At 44.1% G+C, this 22,944-nt stretch overlaps 2 protein-coding genes across 4 annotated transcripts; both read right to left on the bottom strand.

Moving 5' to 3' along the window:
* Positions 1-139: 139 nt before the first annotated feature.
* LOC128449916 (heat shock protein beta-7) lies at positions 140-1,637 on the bottom strand. Of its 2 annotated transcripts, none has more exons than XM_053433281.1 (4): positions 1,331-1,637; positions 1,050-1,165; positions 394-519; positions 140-312 (listed from the first exon to the last, which is right to left on the bottom strand). In XM_053433281.1, the coding sequence occupies exons 1-4, from the start codon at positions 1,407-1,409 to the stop codon at positions 307-309; spliced, it is 327 nt and encodes a 108-aa protein (XP_053289256.1). In that variant the 5' UTR covers positions 1,410-1,637; the 3' UTR covers positions 140-306. The 2 variants fall into 2 exon arrangements, with proteins under 2 accessions (XP_053289256.1, XP_053289248.1); XM_053433273.1 differs by having other exon boundaries at positions 1,050-1,183; positions 1,331-1,634.
* Positions 1,638-3,212: 1,575 nt separating this feature from the next.
* epha2a (eph receptor A2 a) lies at positions 3,213-16,502 on the bottom strand. Of its 2 annotated transcripts, none has more exons than XM_053445638.1 (17): positions 16,305-16,502; positions 15,455-15,522; positions 13,383-14,019; positions 9,460-9,615; positions 9,029-9,361; positions 8,372-8,499; positions 8,072-8,249; positions 7,872-7,974; positions 7,553-7,605; positions 7,335-7,460; positions 7,057-7,242; positions 6,889-6,950; positions 6,381-6,590; positions 6,066-6,215; positions 5,561-5,754; positions 4,826-4,981; positions 3,213-4,026 (listed from the first exon to the last, which is right to left on the bottom strand). In XM_053445638.1, exons 1-17 carry the CDS (start codon positions 16,378-16,380, stop codon positions 3,918-3,920), a joined length of 2,925 nt encoding a protein of 974 aa, XP_053301613.1. In that variant the 5' UTR covers positions 16,381-16,502; the 3' UTR covers positions 3,213-3,917. The 2 variants fall into 2 exon arrangements, with proteins under 2 accessions (XP_053301613.1, XP_053301620.1); XM_053445645.1 differs by having other exon boundaries at positions 7,553-7,602.
* Between the last annotated feature and the right edge of the window lie 6,442 nt (positions 16,503-22,944).

Here is a 22,944-nt window from a genome sequence, read left to right as displayed (position 1 = left end):
CCAAAGTGTTTAAACTCGTAGTTAGCAGCAGACCTGGTCAAAACTTCCAACTTCAATAGATTTATTACATCAATGTCACAAGACTCTATGTGATTCGTCGCTGCTTATTCTTAAATATCACAACCACAGAAACAACAAGTTACTTTTTACATTTTATTTCCGTTGTTGGTGTCTCCAAAGTGCACCGGATGCGGTTTCTCATATTTCCCACAGTCTGTGAATGACGCATTGAGTGATCCTCCACTGGCCGGTAGAGGTCACTAAACTCTAGTGGTTCCCAGGAGGATCACTGGTGTGGTGCTGGGATTACATCTGAAGGAATAAAGAGACAAACATCAGAGGACAGTTTTTATATTTGTTCAAACGTGTTGAGCACACAGAGACGGAACAAACCCGGTGGGCTCTGACGGTCAGGACCCCGCCGCTCCCCATGCACACGGCCACAGACCCAGGGTCCACGTCTGATGGTAGAGTGCACCGGTGGGAAAAGGTGTTTGAGACTGTGCCATCTTCTCCCAGCTGATTATGAGAAGAAGGGAGAAATTAAACCAGGAAGTGTTTTCAAATTGTCTAGAGAGGTGTGGTTATCGAACAAAGACAAAAGCTCATGAATCACAAGTACAAGGTCATATTTGTAACATTTTTTAATTCACTAAACCGTTGTGGTGCAGCTAGACTCTAATTTACTCAAGAAAAGCTTTAGAAGTATTTAAAATCAAATCTTAGGGATTTACTTCATTATTCAGTTTCACAGAAAGTATTAAAATCTTTTGGAAGATTTGCAATCCCCTGATTTATTAACCCACTTATTACTTACATTTTTCTCATTTTGCTCCTGCTGTTCATCCACTGCTGCCACGCAGGGTGTGAATAATAGCCTGCCATCCCATAATCACCATACCTTTTTTGTTTTACATTCCACAAGCGTGGCTCATTCAGCTGCCCTGATAAGTGACTCATTCCAGAGCAGCATCTGTGGGTTTTGTTTTGTTTTGACTACACAGATGACATTTGCCATTGTCTGCAGCCGGCCCCACCGCGCGGCTCACCTTCTCAGCGTGGACCTCCAGCAGGTTGTTTGAGGATGTGATGATCACGTCCTCCGGGGAAAATTCGCTCATGTCGACTGTGAACTGGAAGATGTCTCCAATGACCTGGATCTTCCCTGTAGGATACGAATGTTCTGGAACATGTCACAGAATAGAGAACTATTAACTATGCGCTATCATTGAGTTGAGTGTGTTTCTCCTGGATGGTACCTAAATGGTGCCTGGTTTCTGATCAGGTTTTCTCAGAATCATTCATATCTACCAATCTCTGTTCTACTGACCTTCGAATTTGTGTTCTCGACGGCAGCCCTGAGGTCTGGATCCTGAATCTCCAGAGAAGATACCTCGACCTTTCTCCATGCAGACTGAGGACGTGAGCTGTAGCTCTCGCTGACTGTATCTACAATCCCGGAGAGGTCATTCTAATCTCTTGGATTCTGGTCTCCGATGAAAGACTCTTTTGTAGGCGACCGGGAGCTTGTGGGGGCCGCGAGGTGTGAATGTGACTTCCCTGAATTATTCCCCTGGGAAGAAGATGACACCGATTTTAGATATTCAGTGTGTCAGAGCTTTTGTTGAGCTGTTGACGGATTTCTCGCCGCACCCCTGACTACTGGGAGCCTGTGTGTGTGTGTGTGTCTTGGTGTGTGTGTGTGAGAAACGTCGTGAAGGAATAAGCTGTAATTAGCACGTGTGATAGTGAAGGAGCTTCACCCTCAACCTCAAGTCAAGAAATGCAGCATTTTGACCAAATGAGCTTTAAGACAAGACTTACAAGATTCTTTAAGGTTGGGTGAGTGTCTCAACAATGACACTGCACTGATTTCCAGTACAGGCCTTACAGAGGCGCGGGGGGGGGGGGGTCAATATGTCGGAGGGGCAGTGGTATGATGGAGCACAGTTGTGTGTAGCTGTGACATTCTGCTGCACCTTGGCAAAGTCACCGAGGTTGATCAGCTCCATCTGGACTCAGGGCTTCACCCTAAACCAGCCTTCACTGGCTGAGCTGCTGAGTGTGAAGAGCAGTCAGCTGCCAGAGAGGAAAAACCGAGGACCAACATTTGTTTTAGACTCTCGGGAGTTGTTGTGGTGAATTCATGTGCAACAGCAGGAGCATGTGCAAATAAAGTTCTTTGTTATCATAATAGTGTGAAGAATACACTGTGTATAAATGTGTAGCAGTGTTACTAGGATACAAGTTGTGATGGTGGAAGAATGAAGACGATTGTGTTAGGAGAGTAAACATTGATGTCTGTACTCTTTCAGACATTCAGGTACAATACAGTAGACAGCATGTCTGTATATTTATACATTTAGGGCTGTTACAGATATATGTGGTTCTATCTTAATCTATTATTAATTTATCCAATTACTTTCTTAATTATTACTATCTTGGAATTGTTTTCACTTTAATACCCTACTTTAAACATCTCTTAGTATTTTGTAGCCATATTTTTTATATATATATTTAGTTATTTTATTTTAATTATTTAATTATTTTGTTTTACTTATCCTACTTTTTTTCTTTCATTTCATTGTCTTTACCTAATTTTTATTTGATCATAAACCTTTATCACAAAGGATCTCTTTTAGCATTTCCTCATTTTATCTTTATCCTTTTCACGTCCCTTAAAGCATTTTTTATCTTTGTTTTTTTAATCTCTGTTTATCTGCCTTTGGTGTAACCTCCTTTCAGATTTATCAGATTCTCGACAGCGCCTCCTCAGTTCCTGTAAATGATGTTTTGATGGGTAGGGTTGTTTATATTGTTCTTTATTTTGTGAAGTGTGGGTGTCATTGTTCGGATGTAGTGAAGAACATTTAAAAAAGTCTGATTGATGGATACAAAATGTAGAGGTGGTTATTCCTGGACAATTTAAATAAGTTATCATCCTATGTTAACATTTTGTAAGTAATAATAAGGAAAATGTAGGTGAATTTCAGTCATTCTTTATGAGAACTAGAGAAAATGAATCCATCCGATAGTTTTACAAACATCAACCTCATGGTGGCACTAGAGGTAATGTCACCAAAGTCAGTAGGGTTCAGCCTCTTGGGACCACGAATGTCAGAGAAAAGTTGGATGTTAATCAAACCAATAGTTGCTCCGATGTTTAATAACAACACTGATGTAAAAATAAAAACACGCTGACGACTGCCGAGTACGAGAAAGTGATCCAGTCACAGGCAACACTTTATTTCAACACAAAAATACACAGCCTGGCAAATATGCGCTAGGTCAGACTTATTTCTCATGTAACAAATGTCATAAATATAAAGTAAAAAATAAATATTAAATAAGAATGGACAGTTGAATTAAGACTTGTTGTAAACAAACAAATGATGTGAGGAAAACGCATCATGCGAAACACAGACTAACCAGAAGAATGTGTGTTGCTAGGCCCTGAGTGGAACGCTTATTCCAAATATAACAGCAAGTCTCATTGAAAACAAAAAGTGGAGCAAAATCAACTGATTTAAGGATCCAGACACACTGGCCAGATAAAGTGAGTGCTTGGAAGAAAAAAGCCCTTTTTATCTTTAAGAGCTTCAGATAGTTCAGTCATTCAGTGAACACAGGGACCGGCACCCTTTGCATTGTCTCACTACATCACATAATTTATCTTATTACACATTTTTACATAAAGATACAATATTCCTCTTCTTTTGTTATAAAGTACATAAGTGTTTTTTTCGATCTCAGTCCTTTCTGAGTGGCTTGTAGGCTCCTCTTCAGTCGTGCCGCGCCGAAGGTAGAAAATAAACCTCGGCAGCATGGCTTAGTTTTAACCCCCCCCCCCCTTCAGTCCTCCAGGAGTAAAATAGCATGGTCGCTCAGTGCACTTTGGTTTGGAGGAATGCTTTAGATCACACTGAGAACACGCTGAGCGAGCTGATCTCATCTTTCAGGCCCAGGATGCTGTACGCTATCCTCTTCATGTGACCGGGCAGCCGCACGCCGATATTCCTGATGTCTCTGAAAGGAAGAAAACAAAAAATGACAGTTTTAGTCATCTGAAAAAAACTATTTGCATGACGAGAACACAGAGATACACTAGTGATTATCAGGAAGGGTTGTTTATACCCCTTAATAAATAAACGGTTCAAAGGCCGAACAAAAGTTTATATAAAATAATAACAAATGCTTCAATTAATTTACCATTAATCTTATTAAAACACAATACTTTTAACGGGCAATTAGGTATTAATCCGGCCTTGTCTATTTGTTGGTTTGTTTGTTTGTTTGTAAGCAAGGGTCATATCCAGGAAGTTTCATAACTTTGTTGTCTCACACAGTGATTTCTTATTATTAATAATTCAAGGATCCTAATGAGAACAATCTAGCATATTTGGGGGACTGTTTTTTTTGAGTGTGTGCAATTTAATGCAGATCCAAATAAGAATCTGGATATAGTTGATTTGAATGTGGTTTCATGGGGGTGACATATTTTCACACGCTGTTCCAAAAGGGATAGAAATGTTGTGGCTGAATTATTGTGGCCTCAGCTATTAGGCTTGTTTAAATTTGAGGAGAGTGTTGGGCCTTGGCAGAGGTATGCGCACTACTGAGGCCATTCAAGTTGAATATAATTTACAGTCTTAAAAGGCGGTGGAGGTTATAACAGTAAGGAATGAGAGGAATGCTATGGGCAGAGGGGCAGGGGATTATTCCTGCATCACAAACTAGACGACAAATGTTTCAACTCAATACGTCCTCTGTGCTGCCGCAAGAAGTGGCCCGGTGCCAGATACACCCGCGTCATGTGTGCACTTACTCATGCCTCAAGGAGAGCACCTGCTCCATGGTCGTGATCCCTGCGCGGGTGAAGCTTTCGTAGTACTGACTCATCTTGATGGACTCCAGCCACTCGGGCACCGACCCGAACAAGGGGCCATCGCAGTGGCTGGTGCTCGGCAGGCGGATGGACACACTGCAGAGGAACGACATGTATGAAGATTACTCACTCAGTCATTTACTGCTCCTGTATATACACTAACTGTAGGTCAGATACAGCTTCTAATGCTGCTCCAGTTAAATAAGTAGCGGAGGATGAACATCAATTTTTTAATGCACTATGGGCTTATAAATACAAATACAAGTACTAATAATAATAACAACAACAACAACAACAGTAATAATAATAATTCCCAAAGTATTAGTGTGTGTGTATTTTACTTTTTGGCAAGTGTAAAAGCAACAATAGCAATTGGTTGGTTGTGTTCAGGTCTATTTATTGGCCGGGAACAGTTGGCAGCCAACCAGGAAGTCACCTCGCCAATAATAGTTCCAAATATAAAACCCATTCATTTGGACTCTTTGTTTTTGTCCAGATTAAATAAACAAGATACCAGGTGTTAATGAGTGTATTTCCCTTAATACACACACATTTAGATTAGTATCACTTGGTTTATATTAGTATCGGAGACAGAACATAGGATTGCTCTTTGGTTTTAAGTGACATAAAAAAAGTCTGTTTTGTTTTAAACAGAGATAAAATGAAGATTCATACCGTGGATCGAAGTCGGCGATGGTTTTCAGAGACTCTGGGTTTCGGAGCAGTTTGTCCAGGATGTTGACGATGTCTGAGAAGCGAGGTCGTGTGGAGCGGTCGTGCTGCCAACACTGGAACATGAGCTGGTAGATGGCGGAGGGGCAGTCCATGGGCGCAGGGAGCCTGAAGGCCTCGTTGATGGCTTTCATGACCTGGAGGAAGAAACGGGGGGGGGGCAGAGTGAAGTCAGTGCTAAGATTTAAAGTTGTGTAACGGTTGAAGCGAGAGACGAGGAGTTTGAACAGGCAGCGGTCCAAAGAAGTGCTGCGTCCGCATGTTGACTTTAACAGTAAATTTAAAGACGCTGGTGGGAAACTGCGCTGGTTGTCAGGCTACTTTCCATCACCACCTTCCCTGCAGCGACTCAGTGGTAATATACATTCAAGTTTGACCCACGCAAGCCTAAACCATCCCTCATCGCCCCCATAAGACTCGGGGAGAGGTCGTGACAAATGAAACATACCTCATGGTTGCTCATGTCCCAGTAGGGCCGTTCTCCGAATGCCATGACTTCCCACATGACGATGCCGAAGCTCCACACGTCGCTGGCCGAGGTGAACTTCCTGAAGGCGATGGCCTCGGGGGCGGTCCAGCGGATGGGGATTTTACCTCCCTGACAGAAGAGACAAATTAACAAGCAATGAGTGGAATGGAAACACATGGTGCTGAAAGATCAACACTTAGGACTGGACACTTGGGAGTCGGGGAAAAAAAAGGATCATTAACAGTCTCTAGGAGGAGAATAAAGGCTGCTCTGTGTTCTGCTGTTAAGACTCACTCTGGTCGTGTAGGTGCCCTCGGCGTCGTCCTCCAGCACACGCGAGAGGCCAAAGTCGGACACTTTACACTCCAGGTTGCTGTTCACCAGAACGTTTCTCGCTGCCAGGTCACGGTGGACGTAGTTCATGTCGGAGAGGTATTTCATGCCAGCAGCTATTCCACGCAGCATTCCCACCAACTGATATGAAGGAAGCTCTCCATCCCGGTCCTGAAGGGAAAAATATGAATATAACCTGTTTTAAACCTTTTCTTATTAGTCATTGGATTTTTATTAGTTAGCAGGATTACAAACTAATTCCATTCTAGATCTTACTTGAGTTTTGCCACAACCTTAAATTCTTTCCTTGTCTTTTGGCTTTAATATAAACTTAAAATACATAAAAGCATTCTGGGAAATATACCCGATAGATGGTTATTTAAACATATAGATAAAGACACATTTTTGACTTAGGATTCAGAGTTTCTGAGAAATATTAAGTGTAAAATGTATGTGACTGGGAACCTACCTTCAGATATATGTCTAAAGCACCGTTCTCCATGTATTCAGTCACTATCATGGCATGCTTGACTGGAAATGAAAACAAAAAAACACGTTTAGTGAAATTCAAATACACACAGGTAATGAGAGTAAGCTGTGAATGGCAGCTAGGTTTCTGTTCAAGGGCTCGACTCACATTTCGTGACGACGCCCTCCAGGCGGATGATGTTGGGGTGTGAGAACTGCCCCATGATGCTGGCCTCGCTCAGGAAGTCCTGCCTCTGTTTCTCCGAGTAGCCCAGCTTCAGGGTCTTGATGGCCACGGGCACCTCCGGTCGCCCGTGCGGCTTCATCACGCCCCAGAACACTTCTCCAAACTCTCCTGATCGGCAGACAGACGACAGGGATGTCAGGAAAACAATATCGCACCGGGGATTTCGTGAAATGGAAGCTGGACGGTTTGAAAACACTCACCTACACCGATGACCTTTTGTTTGCTAATAGCAGTCGGGTCAATTTCCGTGACAAACTTTTGGATGGCGATGTTGGGGTCCTCGTACATGTGTGGATCGATGTAAGTCTTCAGAGGCTTGAGCTGATCTGAGGAGGAAATAATGACGAGAATATCAGACTGAATAATAAACGGTTTCCTCTTCTTATTGTCGTGTTGGTATCATGGGGGGTTTTCTAACCTGTTGAGAAGTACGGATCCTCTGGTCCTCCCCTGACGTGAGACCTCAGTCTGCTGAGAAGAAAAACAAGACCATCACTATCGCAGAATACACACTGACTTTTCAGTAATTGCCAGTTGGTCCCAGCTAAAGAAGACCAGGGCTGTGTTCAATAACGGCACCGGCTATTACTCATAAGCCCCCCCTAAGATGTCACTGCACAGTATTGGTAATTAACTCGAGCTTGTGGCGCGTAATAACACAGTCTGCAGGTTCCTAGATGACATTTATCTGAATGACACAGGCGTTGGATGTGGATATGATAGGTGCAGCCACCAACCGTTTACGCAGCAGCAGCACGGCCACCACGACCAGCAGGATCACAGCCACTCCCACTACAGCTCCCATCACCATGGTGGAGTTGCCCTGGACCTGAGACTCGGCTGCACACAATCACAGAGACAGAAATATTTATTAATCAAATTCAGGTTCATGCAGAGAAACGGTTTCATTCCCGGTGGGGTTGAAGGTTTCTGGTACCTATTGGTGAAGTGTGGAACTCGTGCTCGGTGCTGTAGCTGCCCGGGTTGCCCTCCGGACTCAGCGCCTGGACCCTGAACGTGTACGTGGTGTTTGGGGTGAGGTCATTTATCTGGACCGAGCTCTTGTCCGAAATCACGACGGTGTAGGTGGTCACGTCCCGCTCGCCGTCGTCGTCCTGCGAGGACAAAGTGGAAAGTGGGCGGATTAGAGCAGTTTTCCTCAGCACTTGAAAATGTCTTTCAACAAGCTGAAAATGTGAGGGAGGGAGGAAAACGAGCACAAAGCAATGAGTCTTACTTTTCTGCGGTACATAAGCTCATAGCGGTGATTGATGTGGACTGGAGGTCTGCGAGACAGAGTCCAGGACAGAGACAGACTGGTGGGGCTGCGATCGTCCAGATGGATCAACGTCACCTTGGGGGGATCTGAGCAGTCGGAGAGAGGCGGAAAGCAAAATAATGGTTGGTGACTAATCACAGTCTGTGGGAAGGACGCATGGAAATTAAAGCCTTTGGGACTTAGTGGGTCAGACGGAATTCTGGTTTTATCACCTGGTTACTTCTTAGTACTTCAAGATGACACGTTAAAGCTGCAAAATGTGGTTGAATCCCGTAAACGATTATATGCTCTTTAGTTTTTATTCTGATCTACTAGATTTACTTTATTCCTGCAAATAGAGATTCGATTATTTTCTCATGCTGAATCCATAGAAGAAAATACACATGAAGAATTTTAATGCTCTTTACATGCTCCTTTCTGTCAGAGTGGTCATATTCACTGAAATGTATAAAAAAAAAAGACATGCACAGAAAAAACGTAAAAACTAGAATGTTTTTGTTTTTGTTAAATGAAAACATTATTCAATTCGATAAAAAAAGTAAAGATTGAGAAAACAAATACACAAGGTTAAATCAACGTAAAAAAAATGTAATGTTTCCATGTGACTGGGCTCACCTGTGTAGTCCAGAGCAGTGGTGATGGTTGCTGTGGGTCTGTCAGTGCCGTACTGGGACACGCCGCTGTGAGCCTCCACAGTGAAGGTGTAGTTCAGATGAGAATCCAGGTCGGAGACGACGACGGTGGCGTCTCGCAGGCCCGTGTGTCCTGGGTGGTAACGCATCTTCTCACCACAGGGGGTGCACAGGCTGGCCTCGCAGTGCTCGCACACCACGCTGTAGGTGAGGTCACTGCGGCCTCCAGTCACCAGCGGTGGGCTCCAGGACAGCTGCAGCCGGCCGTCAGCTGACAGGGTGGTGGAGGTCAGCTCGCGAGGGGCACTGGGAGGAGCTTCAGGAGGGAAGTGGGTGACAGGACAGTTAGTTTGAGCCTCCAATCAGTAAACAAGTTGACTTTTTCAGTGAGGGGACAGTGAGGTGGGTCTTTACCAGAGCAGGGAGATGTTGGCGGGTCGGAGGGGGAGCGGAAGAAACCTTCCTCACATTGACATTCAGTGGCGCCGGTGCTGGAGGGCTTGGTGTTATCAGGACAAACCTGACATAACTCGCTGGATGCATACGGCTTGAAGTAGCCTGGCTTGCACGCTGTGTGTGAGAGAGAGAGAGGATGTGTGTTAGTTTAAGCATGACATATACAGCACTAACTGTGGAACGGACAAACACAGGAAGGAATGACGGACAACAATGCAAACAATGAAGCTGTGTCTGTAATACCAGCCCTTTACGCCCAACAGGAAGCTTTTGTTGTGAGTAACCTATAATCACAGAGTCTTTGTATCCAGAGGAATGAAAGGGATTTCCCTGACGATCTGCCTCCACTCGCCTTTTTTGCTCGGAGGCCTAATCTCAGGTCACACTGCGAGTGTCAACCGGATGAGTGCGGTGCATTAAATCCATCAGGTGATCTGATCTGCTCTTCCCCCTGTGGACCCGCACTCAGCTCATATTCCCTGGCAGATAGTATTTGTGTTTTTGCCAAAGGAAACGGCACCTTGGAGCGCTGCGATGGACATTTCAGCGTGCAGCAGATAAACAGCCTTCCAGGGGCACGGGAGGTTAATGAACATGCAGACTGGACAGAAACCAGGAGAAGTGGCAAGTCAGCCAGAGACTGATGTTTCCTCCCTTTCTTCCTTCCTTCCTCTGACCCCACGACACCAGTCACAAACTACAGCACGTAAGGTGGAAACGTCAGTGTGCGAGAGAATCAGGAAAGAGGAAAAGCCGTTGGAAACTAATATGATTTTGGGTTTTGTGGAAACAGATGCACATAGTTTCTGGAGCCGATAAAAACCTCAGAGCGCAGTAAAACAAATAAAAGATAAAAAGAGCGGATCTTGAGAAAGAACTTGTGGCTCTGCTTTCATTCTGCCGCCTCCCCGGGGGAACAGCCTTTCATGTGGGCCCTGTGCTGGTGGCCGAGAGAAGAGGTCAGATGAACCCTGGATTTAAAGACATGGTCGCGTTACTCCACCACCAAGGCAGAAGGACCTTTGCACCCTGAGCAGTGCAGCGGCGCAGGAGAGGCAGCAGGTTGAGTTCTGAGTAGAAAGGGGACAGAGATGAATAGATGGAGGGTTGGGGGATGGGGCGGGGGTGTAAAGGTCTGGAGCACCAACAGAAGTTCTCTCAGGGGAGTCACTTGGCGGCAGTGGGGGTGTAGTGGGGTCTTTTTCGCATAAGAAAGAGGGGCCAGCCCATTTTCATCTTGAGCCGCAGCAGCAGGGCCTCTGTCACGTACCAAAGAAACTCCAGCCCCATTCATCTATTGTCTACATGATTGGACGGAGTGGTGCCATAAATACGTTCTCCTCATTATACAGCTCCAGAATGGCGGCAGCTGTACATAGCATGAATACAAACACTCATAACTATTTTTTTTCTATCATCTTTGTTAAGAATGCTGTTTACCCACGAGAAGTTTTAAACTTTCAGTGGTTAAACAGTTGTTTTCACTTGTTGGTGGAATGTATCCCTCTTATTGTGCCGCGCTCTCCTGTGGCCACAGCACACATGTGAAAAGGACGTGTGTTCCGCACCGGTGCATCTGTTAATTGAATCTGTTTTTTACTCTTTGTGGTGGCCCATTGTTCTAATGAGTGGGAACATGGATTAGGGAGCTCGTTGCGTGTGTTAACAACCGGATGAAAGAGCAGAGGGAGGCGAGGCGGGGGCATGTCATTGGCTAACAGCTGTCCTGTTGCTCCACTAATCCTCTTGACTAAATTACACTCCACACCTAACTAAGCAGCCACGGAACTAGCCACCCTCATGCACCAACTGTCGACTCGCTCCCCACCCTCTGACTCCGACCAGGGACAACCTGCTTATTTGTGTCACTCAGCATTCCTCCTCAGCTCACTTTACTTCCTTTTCCCACAACAGTTGGGCTCCTCGGTGGAATCCACACGCAGGCCATGAGCCCTTAAGAGGATATCACTTTCTACGACATCAAAGCTGGAGCGAGGTCCGGGAGAAGAAACAGCATTGTGTTTTATTAATGTAATAAAAATGAGATCCTGTGTCATAAGTATCAGATCATGCTCCAGACTTTGGAAATCCCAGTTTTTTCCAGTCAAATATTTCCTGTCTTCCACTCGACAGTTGCCGTTTCACTTCCGTTTCAGGTGCCCGGCCCAGTTGTCAGGAACTTCAAAGTCTGACACATTCCTCTGCCTCGACTTCCTCCCTTTCCCCCTTCGTGGTTACAGCCACAGTTCACGGATCACTCTTTTTAAGCTCAGTACAAATCTATCAAAGATATTTAGACCGTAAAGAAATGGTAAGAAAAGGTTTAAAGTTTTGTTTAACCAAGTCAAACACCCAGAGACATTCCATTTATATATATTGAAGTCAAACAGAAAAGAAAAAACAAGAACAAGAACAAGAAAGGGACTTAAATGATGAATCAACTATCAAAGTAACATGATTCATTTTTTATTGGTCAATTTATTGGTCTCATAATTCTTTCAGCTGTTAAAAATAATCTGTTTATCTCCTGGAACAAACTTAGAGAGGAGGCCAAACCCTAAACCGTCAAGGTGACTCGGACCATCAGGAGTCATAAACCACAGCCTGACTCAGTCTAACCTCCGAGAGGTGTGTCGGCCTTTTCCCTGTAATCTGTGGTTTGTGTCCCCTTGGCAACGGTCACACAAACAAAGACTGTGCGGGCAGAAGACGGCACTCAGGTAGTCATCCTGTCACATTCACACGCTCCTTCCTTTACTCAATCAGTGGTGGAGGTTGACGCCAGGGTGAAAGAATTCCTTTCAGCCGTCCCCACAGCCTCCTTCCTCCTCCTCCTCCTCCTCCCTGTACCCTGCCTCTCCTCCCACGTTTCCTCCAGACAGCTCAGCACACCGCACACCACACCCCAGAATGCCCGCACACTGCCAGCCTCCACACGCACAGTATGAACACTACAGCTATACCCCTCTATATGTTTTTGTTTTAAAGTAAATTGACCTTCTTTATGCCCTTGCAGGTTTTTCAAAAGCACAAAAATATGCTCCTAAAATTCCCACCATTCTCAAATGTGTTTTGATTTTTTTCATTAAATTTTTTAAACCGACTGCTCAAAACGAACCAAATTATAAAAAAAGACTTTTGTTATACAAAGTTAAGGGAGTTTGTAAACAAGATAGTTACGCTCCTAGCTAGTTTGAATAAACATAACGTAAAATAGAGCTTGGAAAGGAAAGAGAAAGCAAAGTGTTCAATACTTCTTTTTCTACTTTTGGCCCATGTACTATTTTGTCCATTAACACAAGTTCAAATTCTCCAGCCCAGGACGTCTTTGAGTTTGTTCCCTTCTATAGTGTAAACGCACAACAGACTCAAAGTCCACATAGAATTAGGAACAAAGCTTCTGGCACTGTCACCTCCAGTCAACGGCCTGTCCATAAAACAGCACCTCAGCCCAGCCCCATTCCTGAGTCCTGAGAGAAACACAGTGGAAAGAATGTGCTATTGGCCAATAGGTGAGGAGATGATGAGGCACCGGTGGGAGTCCGTTCACCAGGGACTTTTTATTATCCGCCATCACATGGAGCAATTCCATGGTTTCCTCTAAATCTAAACAAAACAAACAGGTTGAGACACCTCCCCAGTTTCCTCCCTGTTTCCCTCTCACTCAGTCAGTCCTGCAGTGTCTGACCTATTTCTAGACAGATATGTTGTGTTTTTACTGCAGAACCCAAAACAAGCCTGACACAATTAACATTCCTGAGCACTCATTTCTCACATCTCGCCAAAGGTCGTGGTCGGAGGTGTTTCATGCACTACGGCTCCCCCGCGGCAACACAAACACGTCTCAGTTGAGTGCATGGCATATTTTTGGCCGTGCTTACCTTGGCAGGATTCCCCGGTGGTTTCGTAGCCTGACAGACACTGGCACTGACCCACGGGAACCACCCATTCCCCCTCAGCCGTGCAGTAGATGCGTGGGGTGGCCTGACTCACGGCGTTCTCCACGCAGGCTCCCTCCACTACCGTGAGAGCGTCCGCCACTGTCTCCGGGAAGGCCGCCAAGCTCTGCACCGTGGACGGGCACGACTTGTAATAAACTCGGACCGAGAGGAGCGCCACGCAGGTGCCCATGTCCTGGAAAGCAAGGTAGAAGCCCTCTTTGGACATGGGCCCCACGATCCTCGTCTCTGTGTTGACCTTCAGCTCGCGGCCCTTCGTGACCTCATCAGGGGCGATGGTGGCCACTTTTCGGAACTGCCCTTTGCGGAAGTTGGTTCCCACATCAGCGTCCGCCTCCGAGATGAAAAGGTTGAAGGTTTCTTTGCAGGCCACGGAGGCTCCATCAAAGGAGTTGCAGTCTCGCACGACGAAACGTAGCTCCACAGAGACGCGTGACGTCCCCGGGCGCCGCTGGATGAACGTTGTACGAAGCCAGTTTTCCTGTTCAGTCGAGTCTATGCTACAAACACTGTAGGTGTAGAAAAGCGAGCCATTCACCACCGTCTGGACGATCTCCCACTGCAGGACAGAGGAAGACAGAGAGGGGAAAGGGAATCAGTTTAAGAGGCAAACGTCACGGACCCCAAACTACAATAATGAAAAGGAGGAAAAGCATTTTTTCTGTGGAGTAAGTAGAGGGTTCGGAGGCTTTGTTCCTTCAGAGAACCAGTTTTTTTTGATGAGACACCTCGTCTTTCAAGTTGAGCGAGAAGCTCATAAAAGTGCAAAAAAGTGAGCCACAGCTTTTTTCCTCACATTAAGATTACTGGCCTGGACATGTGCTGCTGGGCTCGCGACGTGTGAGGTTTTCCCACTAACACACGAGGATGCACGTGAGTGAGACGCACATAAACCAGAGAGAAGCCACTGTAGAATACCAACCAGCGTTTATGACAGTTAAATGAACTTTGGAAGCAGACCGCAAAGTCATCCCGGCAGGACTGGCAGCAATTAAGACGTTTTAGGAGAGGGAAGCAATGACGGGTAGAGAGATTAAAAGGCCCCATTTGACATTAAGATTTCATTAAAGTCACATGTTAGCAGCACTGGAGTGTTTCAGGAACGACATCAGCGATCCAACTTGTATTAATTGTTGTAGAAAAGAGGCTAAATTAATTGAATTAGATTAGAGCAGCATTTTACGAGACTATTTATATTTTGCCCACATGTAAATCTGAACGTAAACCAACTTTCCATCTTGTGCTCTTGACTCTGACAATTGTATTTACACAGTACGCTCTTTGTGTTTGCTGAAGCCACAGGCACACATTGAAAATACTCATCTCTAGTACAAATTTGCTATAAATGTGTGAGAAAAATGCAGATCAGCGCAAAGCAAAGATCGAAAGACGAGGGGACGAGTATTCTCTTAGATCTTGGAGAAATGTGGCCCACACAGTGGAAGTGGCCGTGTCCTGTTGCTTTTTTTAGATGGAAAGCCACTGAACTATAGATAGAGGGATGGTTCTCCACATATGGAACACTCTTTCTTTTTACTCGAGTCCTCCCACCGAACACACATCCTCCCGCTACTGTACTCTCTAAATGCAGAGAGCAATCAAAAAGGACAAACCTCTTGAGTTTGAAGCTTTATGATTCGTTGTTCGCTGGAATGAAGACTGTCATTGTGTAAAATACAATTTGGCACTGTAAATTTAGATAGCTTAGGTTGATCCTTGACATTTTAATGTCATTCATGAGTTCTTTATGAAAGGGTAGAGTTAACATGAGACTGGCGGAGCTCCGCCAAACCTCATCGAGCTGCCACTCATTCCATCACTCCCAGGGAGCCATTATTTTTTGTGTGTGGATCAACGAACAAGAGAGAAAACTCTTATTCAAATTCTCTCATGGACCTTTTCTCTACCCACTTACTCGCTTTCACAAAGTGGAGGGCCCTTTCAAGTGTTGAACCTGAAGTCTTAAAAATGCCTGTTGAGGTATAAATACTCACTCCGTTCTCATATGGCAACGTCAACCAGCCGAGCTCTGATCCTGAAGCCCTCATGTCCAGCAATACTTCTACAGGGACACACAAACAACACGTGGTTATAACAGGCACTGGGAAACCTGATGCATCAGAGAACCACATTTCTACATATCTATTCATATAAAAATTCCACATTTAGTTATTTTACACATTTGTAACTCTAATATATAGTTTTGATCACTTGGCTGTTAAATCATTGGGAACCGCTGGGATTTGACTGTACACATAAATCCTCTGCCTCGATCCCAGGGGCCAGGGGGCTTTGTGGGGGGCACATGCCAGGCTTTGACGGTCTAATCGAGCATGTCGGCTCTGACTCGGGTCTTCATTGACCGTGTCCTCCAGGTCCCCGCGTACAGGACTTAAAGTCTATGAGAAAGGCGTGGGCTGCTAAATGACCATGACGAGAGAAATACATGAGTGTGCACCGGCGAAACAAAAAGTGAGGACATGTTCAGACATCAAACAGCCCCCCCCCCCCATCATCCTTTAAGTTAGAGCCCATTACAAATTAAAACTTTATTTAAAAACTAAGTTTGAAAGTACAAGTGATTAAGTCAAGTGGAAAAAGATAAAAGAGAATTTTCTTTTTCAACATTCATGTCATTCCTAGTTTCTTAGACATTGTTTGAACGGTTTAACTAACTTTACACACAACTTGGCTTTGTGTGTCAAACCAGGACACAGCTTTAAACTCAACAATGACAATCAAGCGGAGAGTAAAACTTTACGGAGCCTCTCGGATTCCAAGCCCCTGACTCATGAGGTGCGGGGAAGTGTTTCAAAAGACAATAAATCAAAAAGTAGTACTCACGTTCTTTGGACTGGAGGCTGAACGCGAGTTGGTGAATAAATACAAACAGGACCGAGATGAGTGGACGGAGCTCCATGATGTTTCCACAGGTCTTTTCTTACTAAGTTAGAAGTTTGTCTCCTGAAGCCTGTACGCTCCGTCTGTCCCTCTCTCTCCTCTCTCTGTCTCTCTCTCTCTCACTCCACCGGCTCTGTGAGCACGAGCCCGCAGCCCATTCACTAACAGGTGGCGTCATCGCCCCGCCCCGCGCCCTTTGGAATGAGGAAGTTCTCCAAATATGGTGCTCCCAGGGGGCGGGGCTACAACGCTCCGACCGCACCTGTTTCATTGAAGAAACCGAAGCTCTACACAAACGCCGCTGGCATTGGATCGGTGTTTTCAAATGTCTGTTTTATTCATAATCGATGGCTGAGGGGAAAAATATGATCAGCAGCTATTCGGTCAGTCCGGTGTGTTTACAAACAGCACGTGCAAAAAACTGAAGTTTAACTGATCTAACATTTGTAGAATAACAAAGTGTCCAGATATATCAAGGAAGAAGAAATACAGTGAAGAAGTCACACAAGTAAACTGCTATGTAAAACTTCAGTATAGCATATTTGTGTGTGAGTATGATGTATATTTTAGAGATGTAATTACAGCATTAAACAACACACAACCACTTTGTCTAGGGTGGAGTAAAACATTCAATATTTATATAGGGAATGTGAAATGTAATACACTAAAATGTTAACATATTTAACGTATATTCATTTACCTTGTTCATCTAAGAGTGCCCTAGAAATAAAATGTGTATTGACTTAGGTAAACGTATTAAGATAATTTAAACTACTGCATTAGTGGAGAAAACTTAGTATTTTTTGTTATAGTTGTTTTCTCTGCATTTGTCAGGTCCATGAACTCTGAAATCTAAGAAAAAACAATATATATATACTTGCATATATGTATCATTGTTCTTCTCACTGCATTGACATATCTTTGGTGCCTCTCTTGTATATGGAATGGGGATTTAATTAAAGATGTCACACCAAGCTACACCACAGGGTGTAAACAATCCATTCTGCTTCTGCTCTGGTAAACTTGGGGCCTCTGGTGTTTAAATACAGATTTAAAAGCCGTCATGGATGTTTTATCTGTGCTGGAAACTTAATTTGCTGTTGTAAGTTTTTCAAACAATGTGAATAACATAGCACAAATAGGTTTGGGCTTTGGTTGCATTTCAAAATGAAAGCGTGTTTAAGGCGGTCAATCTTGTCTAGCCCTCTTCCAAGTAATTGGTTGAATTCAACCACAACTCATCCAGGACGTCTTTCCCACGACTGGTAAAGGAGGGGTCAAGTGGGGGGTGGTGGTCTGGTATGAATATTTGACTACTAATGAGGCGGTCCTCATAAAGAACCTTACAATTTGGGTATGAATATGCCACCACAAAGGAGATCTGACAATAGCATCACCTAGCAACTCTTATCTGGAGGAATTTCAGAGTCAAGTCTTCTCCGTGAAGCGGCGTGCACTTGGAGAGAAGAGGCTCTCGGGCTGCGAGCCAAACGCACCCGGCTCCCCTGACAAAGACCCTCCTCCTCCTCAGAGAGACTCAAGTGAAGAGGCGGCGATTGTCTTGTCCAACGTTACCATACACGGACATTAATCATACAACAGACAGAATGAGCGTTGTTGGTAAAAAAAATAGATTAACAAGTTAAGTGTGGGTTGAGTTAGGACTTTCTGACCTTTGGATGACAATTACCTCGATTGCTGACAAACACAAATTGTAGTTTAGCATAATCAGTGGCCCTCTAACGGGATACTTTCACCTTTTAAAAACTAAAACATCTTCTAAATCAAATTATATATGCTACATTTAAAGATTAAACCTACATGGGAACCTTCTCCTCTCATTCGATTTCCTTTGTGTTTCTTTTTGGGCATTTCTGTTAAACTCCAGGGGAATTTTCTCTAAATAATGACAGATGTCACATTTTAATTCCAATCCCTTGTAGAGAAAAATGTCCTTTGAGCTTCCACAAATATTTGTTCATTGTTCTAATTGTTCTTAAAAGTAACCACATTTTCTTTTTAATCTTTTTTTCAGACAAAACCAATCATGATCTGGGTTTTTGGATCTCACAGGTTCCCGGCACCATCCCTTAAGATGCAGATACATGTGAATTTGAATGTGTTTAATCCACTTGGTTTTGAGTGTTAGCTGCCACTTTAAGGAGACTTCCACCTTAAACACTCAAACAGCCCTTTCTCTCCAGTCCTTGTAGGTTTTGGTACACACTGAGGTACGCTCAGGTTTTATTTTCAACTGCGTTTCAGCTTGAGACTCTGAGAAGTGGTTTCTGTTGTCACACCGTTCTCGACGGTGTCAAAGGTTAACACCCTCTCTAACGCACAAGTATGCAAATGCTTTCATTACAATACAGGCTTGTTTTTCATCCAGCTCACAGAGCATGTGTCGTGCTGCAGAGAGGACCACGGCCTCATAGAGCTCGCCCCACTCCGGGTGACCAAACATCCCACCCTCCCTCTGGTCCTGGGGCTTCAGAGGGCAGTGACAACACAAAAGTACTTCACACATGGGGGCTGGGCCGCAATTGTTTGGGTCAGTGAACAGAAGCAGCCACGCCATGTCATTCAGACCCTGCTCCCCTCACACCCCTTCTTTCCTCACACTTCTCGTGGTATCAGCAAACACAGAGGTGCACCACTTTTGAAAGTGCGGGGGAGTTTTTGTGCACCGCCAAAATAAAATGCACCCACTGTTTTCCAGCACTCTCACAGTGTGGGCCCCCACAGCCCTTGTTAAGGGATGATGGATTCACGCCGTTGTGTTTACATTTTGATGACTGGAGTGAAACCATCATTGATGCATGAAGAACTTTACATCAAACTATCTGCTGTTAGAAGTAAAATTCTTAGGTTTGAACTATTTTCAACAAAAGGCTCTTAAGGAAAAAGTTGTCTTTAAACAGAACAGTGCTTCATAATTACAATATATTATTGAATTGATTTGATTCATTAACATGTAAGCTTAAGCGGTACTTTAATTTAGCGGTTAACTAACTATTTTTTGTAATATTTTGTAAATTAAGCAAATGTTTTGTTTGGAAAATTTTAAGATGAAAAAAGAAATTGTAGCTGCTGAGTAGATTTAATAATTATAGTGGAGTTTAAATATAAAGTAGCATCAAATGTAAATTCAGCAAATTCAAATTGGACTTTAAGTAGAATAATTAAAACAGTTAGTTAGTTTGGTCGGTAGTTAGCTAAATTTCTGTATGTTAAATATTCATTTTTGTAGATTAATGCTTCTCCCTGATATTTGGTGTTATAAGATGTTAAAATGCTCCATTTGTCGGGTTATAAATGAGGTGTATATAACAAAATGATTTATTTTAAATAGAGCAAAATCACACAAATGTTATACACATGTGTTATTGCAGTATTTAAAAAGTAAAGCTCCAGTGAAAGAGTTTTGCAAGGACATTGCGTTTCTGTCATAAACTGTTAAAAAAAAGAAGAAGTAGAAAAGCAGTCTTGTGATTTAAACCAGTTAATCCAGCTGGATTAGGAGTCACTGAGAGATAATCCAGCCCACGGTGTTTGATGCTCGAACTCATCTGATCACATAAAAAAGACCACACAAGATAGAAGCTGCAATTTACAGAAAGACAAAGAAATCCCATACAATGATTAAAACATGAGGTATGTCGGCTCACCAATCACACCCCTGTGTGAGACTGAGGACAAAGTCAGGTGAATTGTACTGTGATGAATTGCAAATATTTATGATACCATGGACTGATAAGCGACAGCAGAGGCCAGGATGTGAAGTCACTGATCTGTGCAAACAGAGGTCAAAACGAGGACATGACGTCTCTCATCAAAACCAAATCAAACCCCCAAGACCTCATATTGTAAAGTATCATGTAAAGTGTGCTCTGATACCAACACCACAAACTCCAAACCACAACCCTTTTATCTTACCTACGGAATATGTTAGAGAAGCTTCTTCATTCTACACTCAGATATAATTTGCTGTGTAGTGTGGACATTGAGAGGCGTGTGCATTTTTCCTCAATGTCCTGCAGTCACCTCATTTTAAAAGCTCTAAATGCCACCTCTGAGAAACACCACCACTCTGAGCAGGAATGTAGGGCGGTTGACTGTCTGTGTGGGATGTGTTGTGTACAGCGCAGTGCTCAGACACAATACAGACGGCACGCTGCAACAGGTCCCTGTATTATGAAGAGATGAAATGTGAGAATGTGGTTCAAAACACTGGGCATTACTCATAACCACACAAACGGGTTAAATCTATTTGAGGCTTCGCCCTGATCAGTCATCGCTGCCTGCATCCGCACGGAGGCCATACATCAAAGAGAAAGAGGGATGAACACCGCAGGTAAAGACACAGAGATCTCTGGCAGCATTGCCTCACCTTTGAAATACAAAACCCACCACTTATTACCTTCCTCTTTAAAGTCACACATCAAATGACAATCGCAACCAACCAGCAAATTACCCGGAGCAACAAAAAGGCATTTATCTAACACCATTAATATGCAAAAAGTTGTGTATTCAAATGTACCCCACGCTGAGGTCCCTGTAACGCCTCTCGTCTGGCAAGTACGAGTGAGGGCTGAGGCCATGAAAGTGAAAAGTCCCTCAGTAAAGACCTGTGTTAAATGTAATGGCTGTTGGGGAAGAGGCCTAATAAAGATGACAGCACACATTCATATGCAGGCGTTTGTGTGCTCAGCTTGACGAGCTCTGCCCCACAGGCTTAACAAAGGGGAGGAAGGAAGCCAGGCGCTGTGGAGAATGCCTGGGGGTGTGGGGTGACAACACACTCCTCACACACACGCACACACACACACACACACACACACACACACACACACTTTAGCACACACAGTGGCCCTCCAGCTCGTGTCCTGTGGTCTCTCATGTCTGAAGTCGCAGCAGTGACAGCTGGGCTAGAACACTCTGCATGGGCTCATTCTCTCCTTAGCAGCCACACACCCACACGCACAGACAAATACACACACACACACACATTTGTACTCACACACACATTTGTACTTCTATCTTAGTGAGGACACTCATTGACATAAGGCAATCCCTAGCCCCTTGCCCTAACCTTAACCATCCAAACTAAATGCCTCACCCTACCCCAATTCTAAACCTAACCCCAAAACCAAGTCTTAACACCCAAAACAGCCAATTGGAAAATTGAGGACAGGTCAAATGTCTTCACTTTCCCAAAATGTCCTCACTCTGTAAGATCTATTCTTTAACTGTTCCTCACAAAGATACAAGTAGAGGAGCACACATACAGACTCACACACCATACCTTACAAACAGCTGTAATGCATGTGATCACACTGCAGAGCCCTCCCAAGTTGACCGGCAACTGGGAAGTGTAAACAGTAAACAGGATGGACTATCCTTTGTGTGTGCGTGTGTGTGTGTGTGTGTGTGTGTGTGTGTGTGTGTGTGTGTGTTCCTGTACTTATATCTAAGCATAGGCCCTAGAGAGCGAGGACATTTTTGGAGAGTGAGGACATTTTGGTCGGTCCTCACTTCTTCTAAGGGCTGTGTTAGGGTTTAAGCCTTGGTTTCAGTGTTAGGGTTGGAATTAGGTTAGAGTTAGCCATTTAGTTGGGGTTAGGGTTAGGGTAAGAGGCTAGGAAAGGCATTATTCCAATGAGTTTTCTATTAAGACAGAACTTAGGGACTTACATATTATAAAATTGTGGAGTTTTAAAGTCCGTTCTTCTGGCTGTCATAAACACATGTTCAAAGTTCCATTTTTTGAAAAACTCTCTTTTCTATGATTTGCCTAAAAGTCGAGCCCGACCGTTTCAAATTTTAGAAGTAGATGTCAGTAAAAGGGAATAAAATAATTCCAACACTGGTATGAAATTGTCTGAAAGCTTGAAAGCAGCTATAGAGGATGAGTTGGTTTATTTTATGCCACTAAATGCTTATAATTCAGGCGACAACAAGACAATATATAAGAGTTCCAGCTGTGACAGATAACGATGAAGGACTCATATTTGGAAGTCTTAATACTCTAAGTATTTCAGAAGGGTAAACGTGTGTAACTTCAGCTGCTCACTGTGCACATGTTGGATGGGCCTGCATCGCTGCTGAGTCGAGCTCTGCACTGTAAAGACCACAGCTGCTGGGCAGAGGAAACAGGGGACCCGGAGGGGCGACTGTCAGTGTGGTCCACAACAATCACATCACTATCTGGCCAAAGGGACACCTGCTTTGTTTGAGGTGGACCTGGATTCAGAGGGTGATGACACCAGACAGCTGAGCTATGCAGAGCAAACAGGAGTTAACATAGACACGAGGAACACTGTGGGAAATATCTGACACTAGCAGAAAGCAGCTGTACCACACTGACGCCTACAGGGGGCAGCCTTGTTGCAGGGATATGCTGCAGTACACAGCTGCCCCCAAGTGTCAGCCCACAGTCAGGCACTTAAAATACAGCTGATGAAAGGTTCAGATAAAAGATTGAGTCATACAACAACTTCCTAGAGCTATAAACACATCTCTGGAACGTGTACAGTGGAGCGGAATTTATTAGATACATTTTACTGTATTTACTTGTGTGTTT

The sequence above is a fragment of the Pleuronectes platessa genome, chromosome 2, assembly GCF_947347685.1.
Source record: "Pleuronectes platessa chromosome 2, fPlePla1.1, whole genome shotgun sequence".
NCBI lineage: Eukaryota > Metazoa > Chordata > Actinopteri > Pleuronectiformes > Pleuronectidae > Pleuronectes > Pleuronectes platessa.
This window is presented reverse-complemented; position numbering and strand designations above follow the sequence as displayed.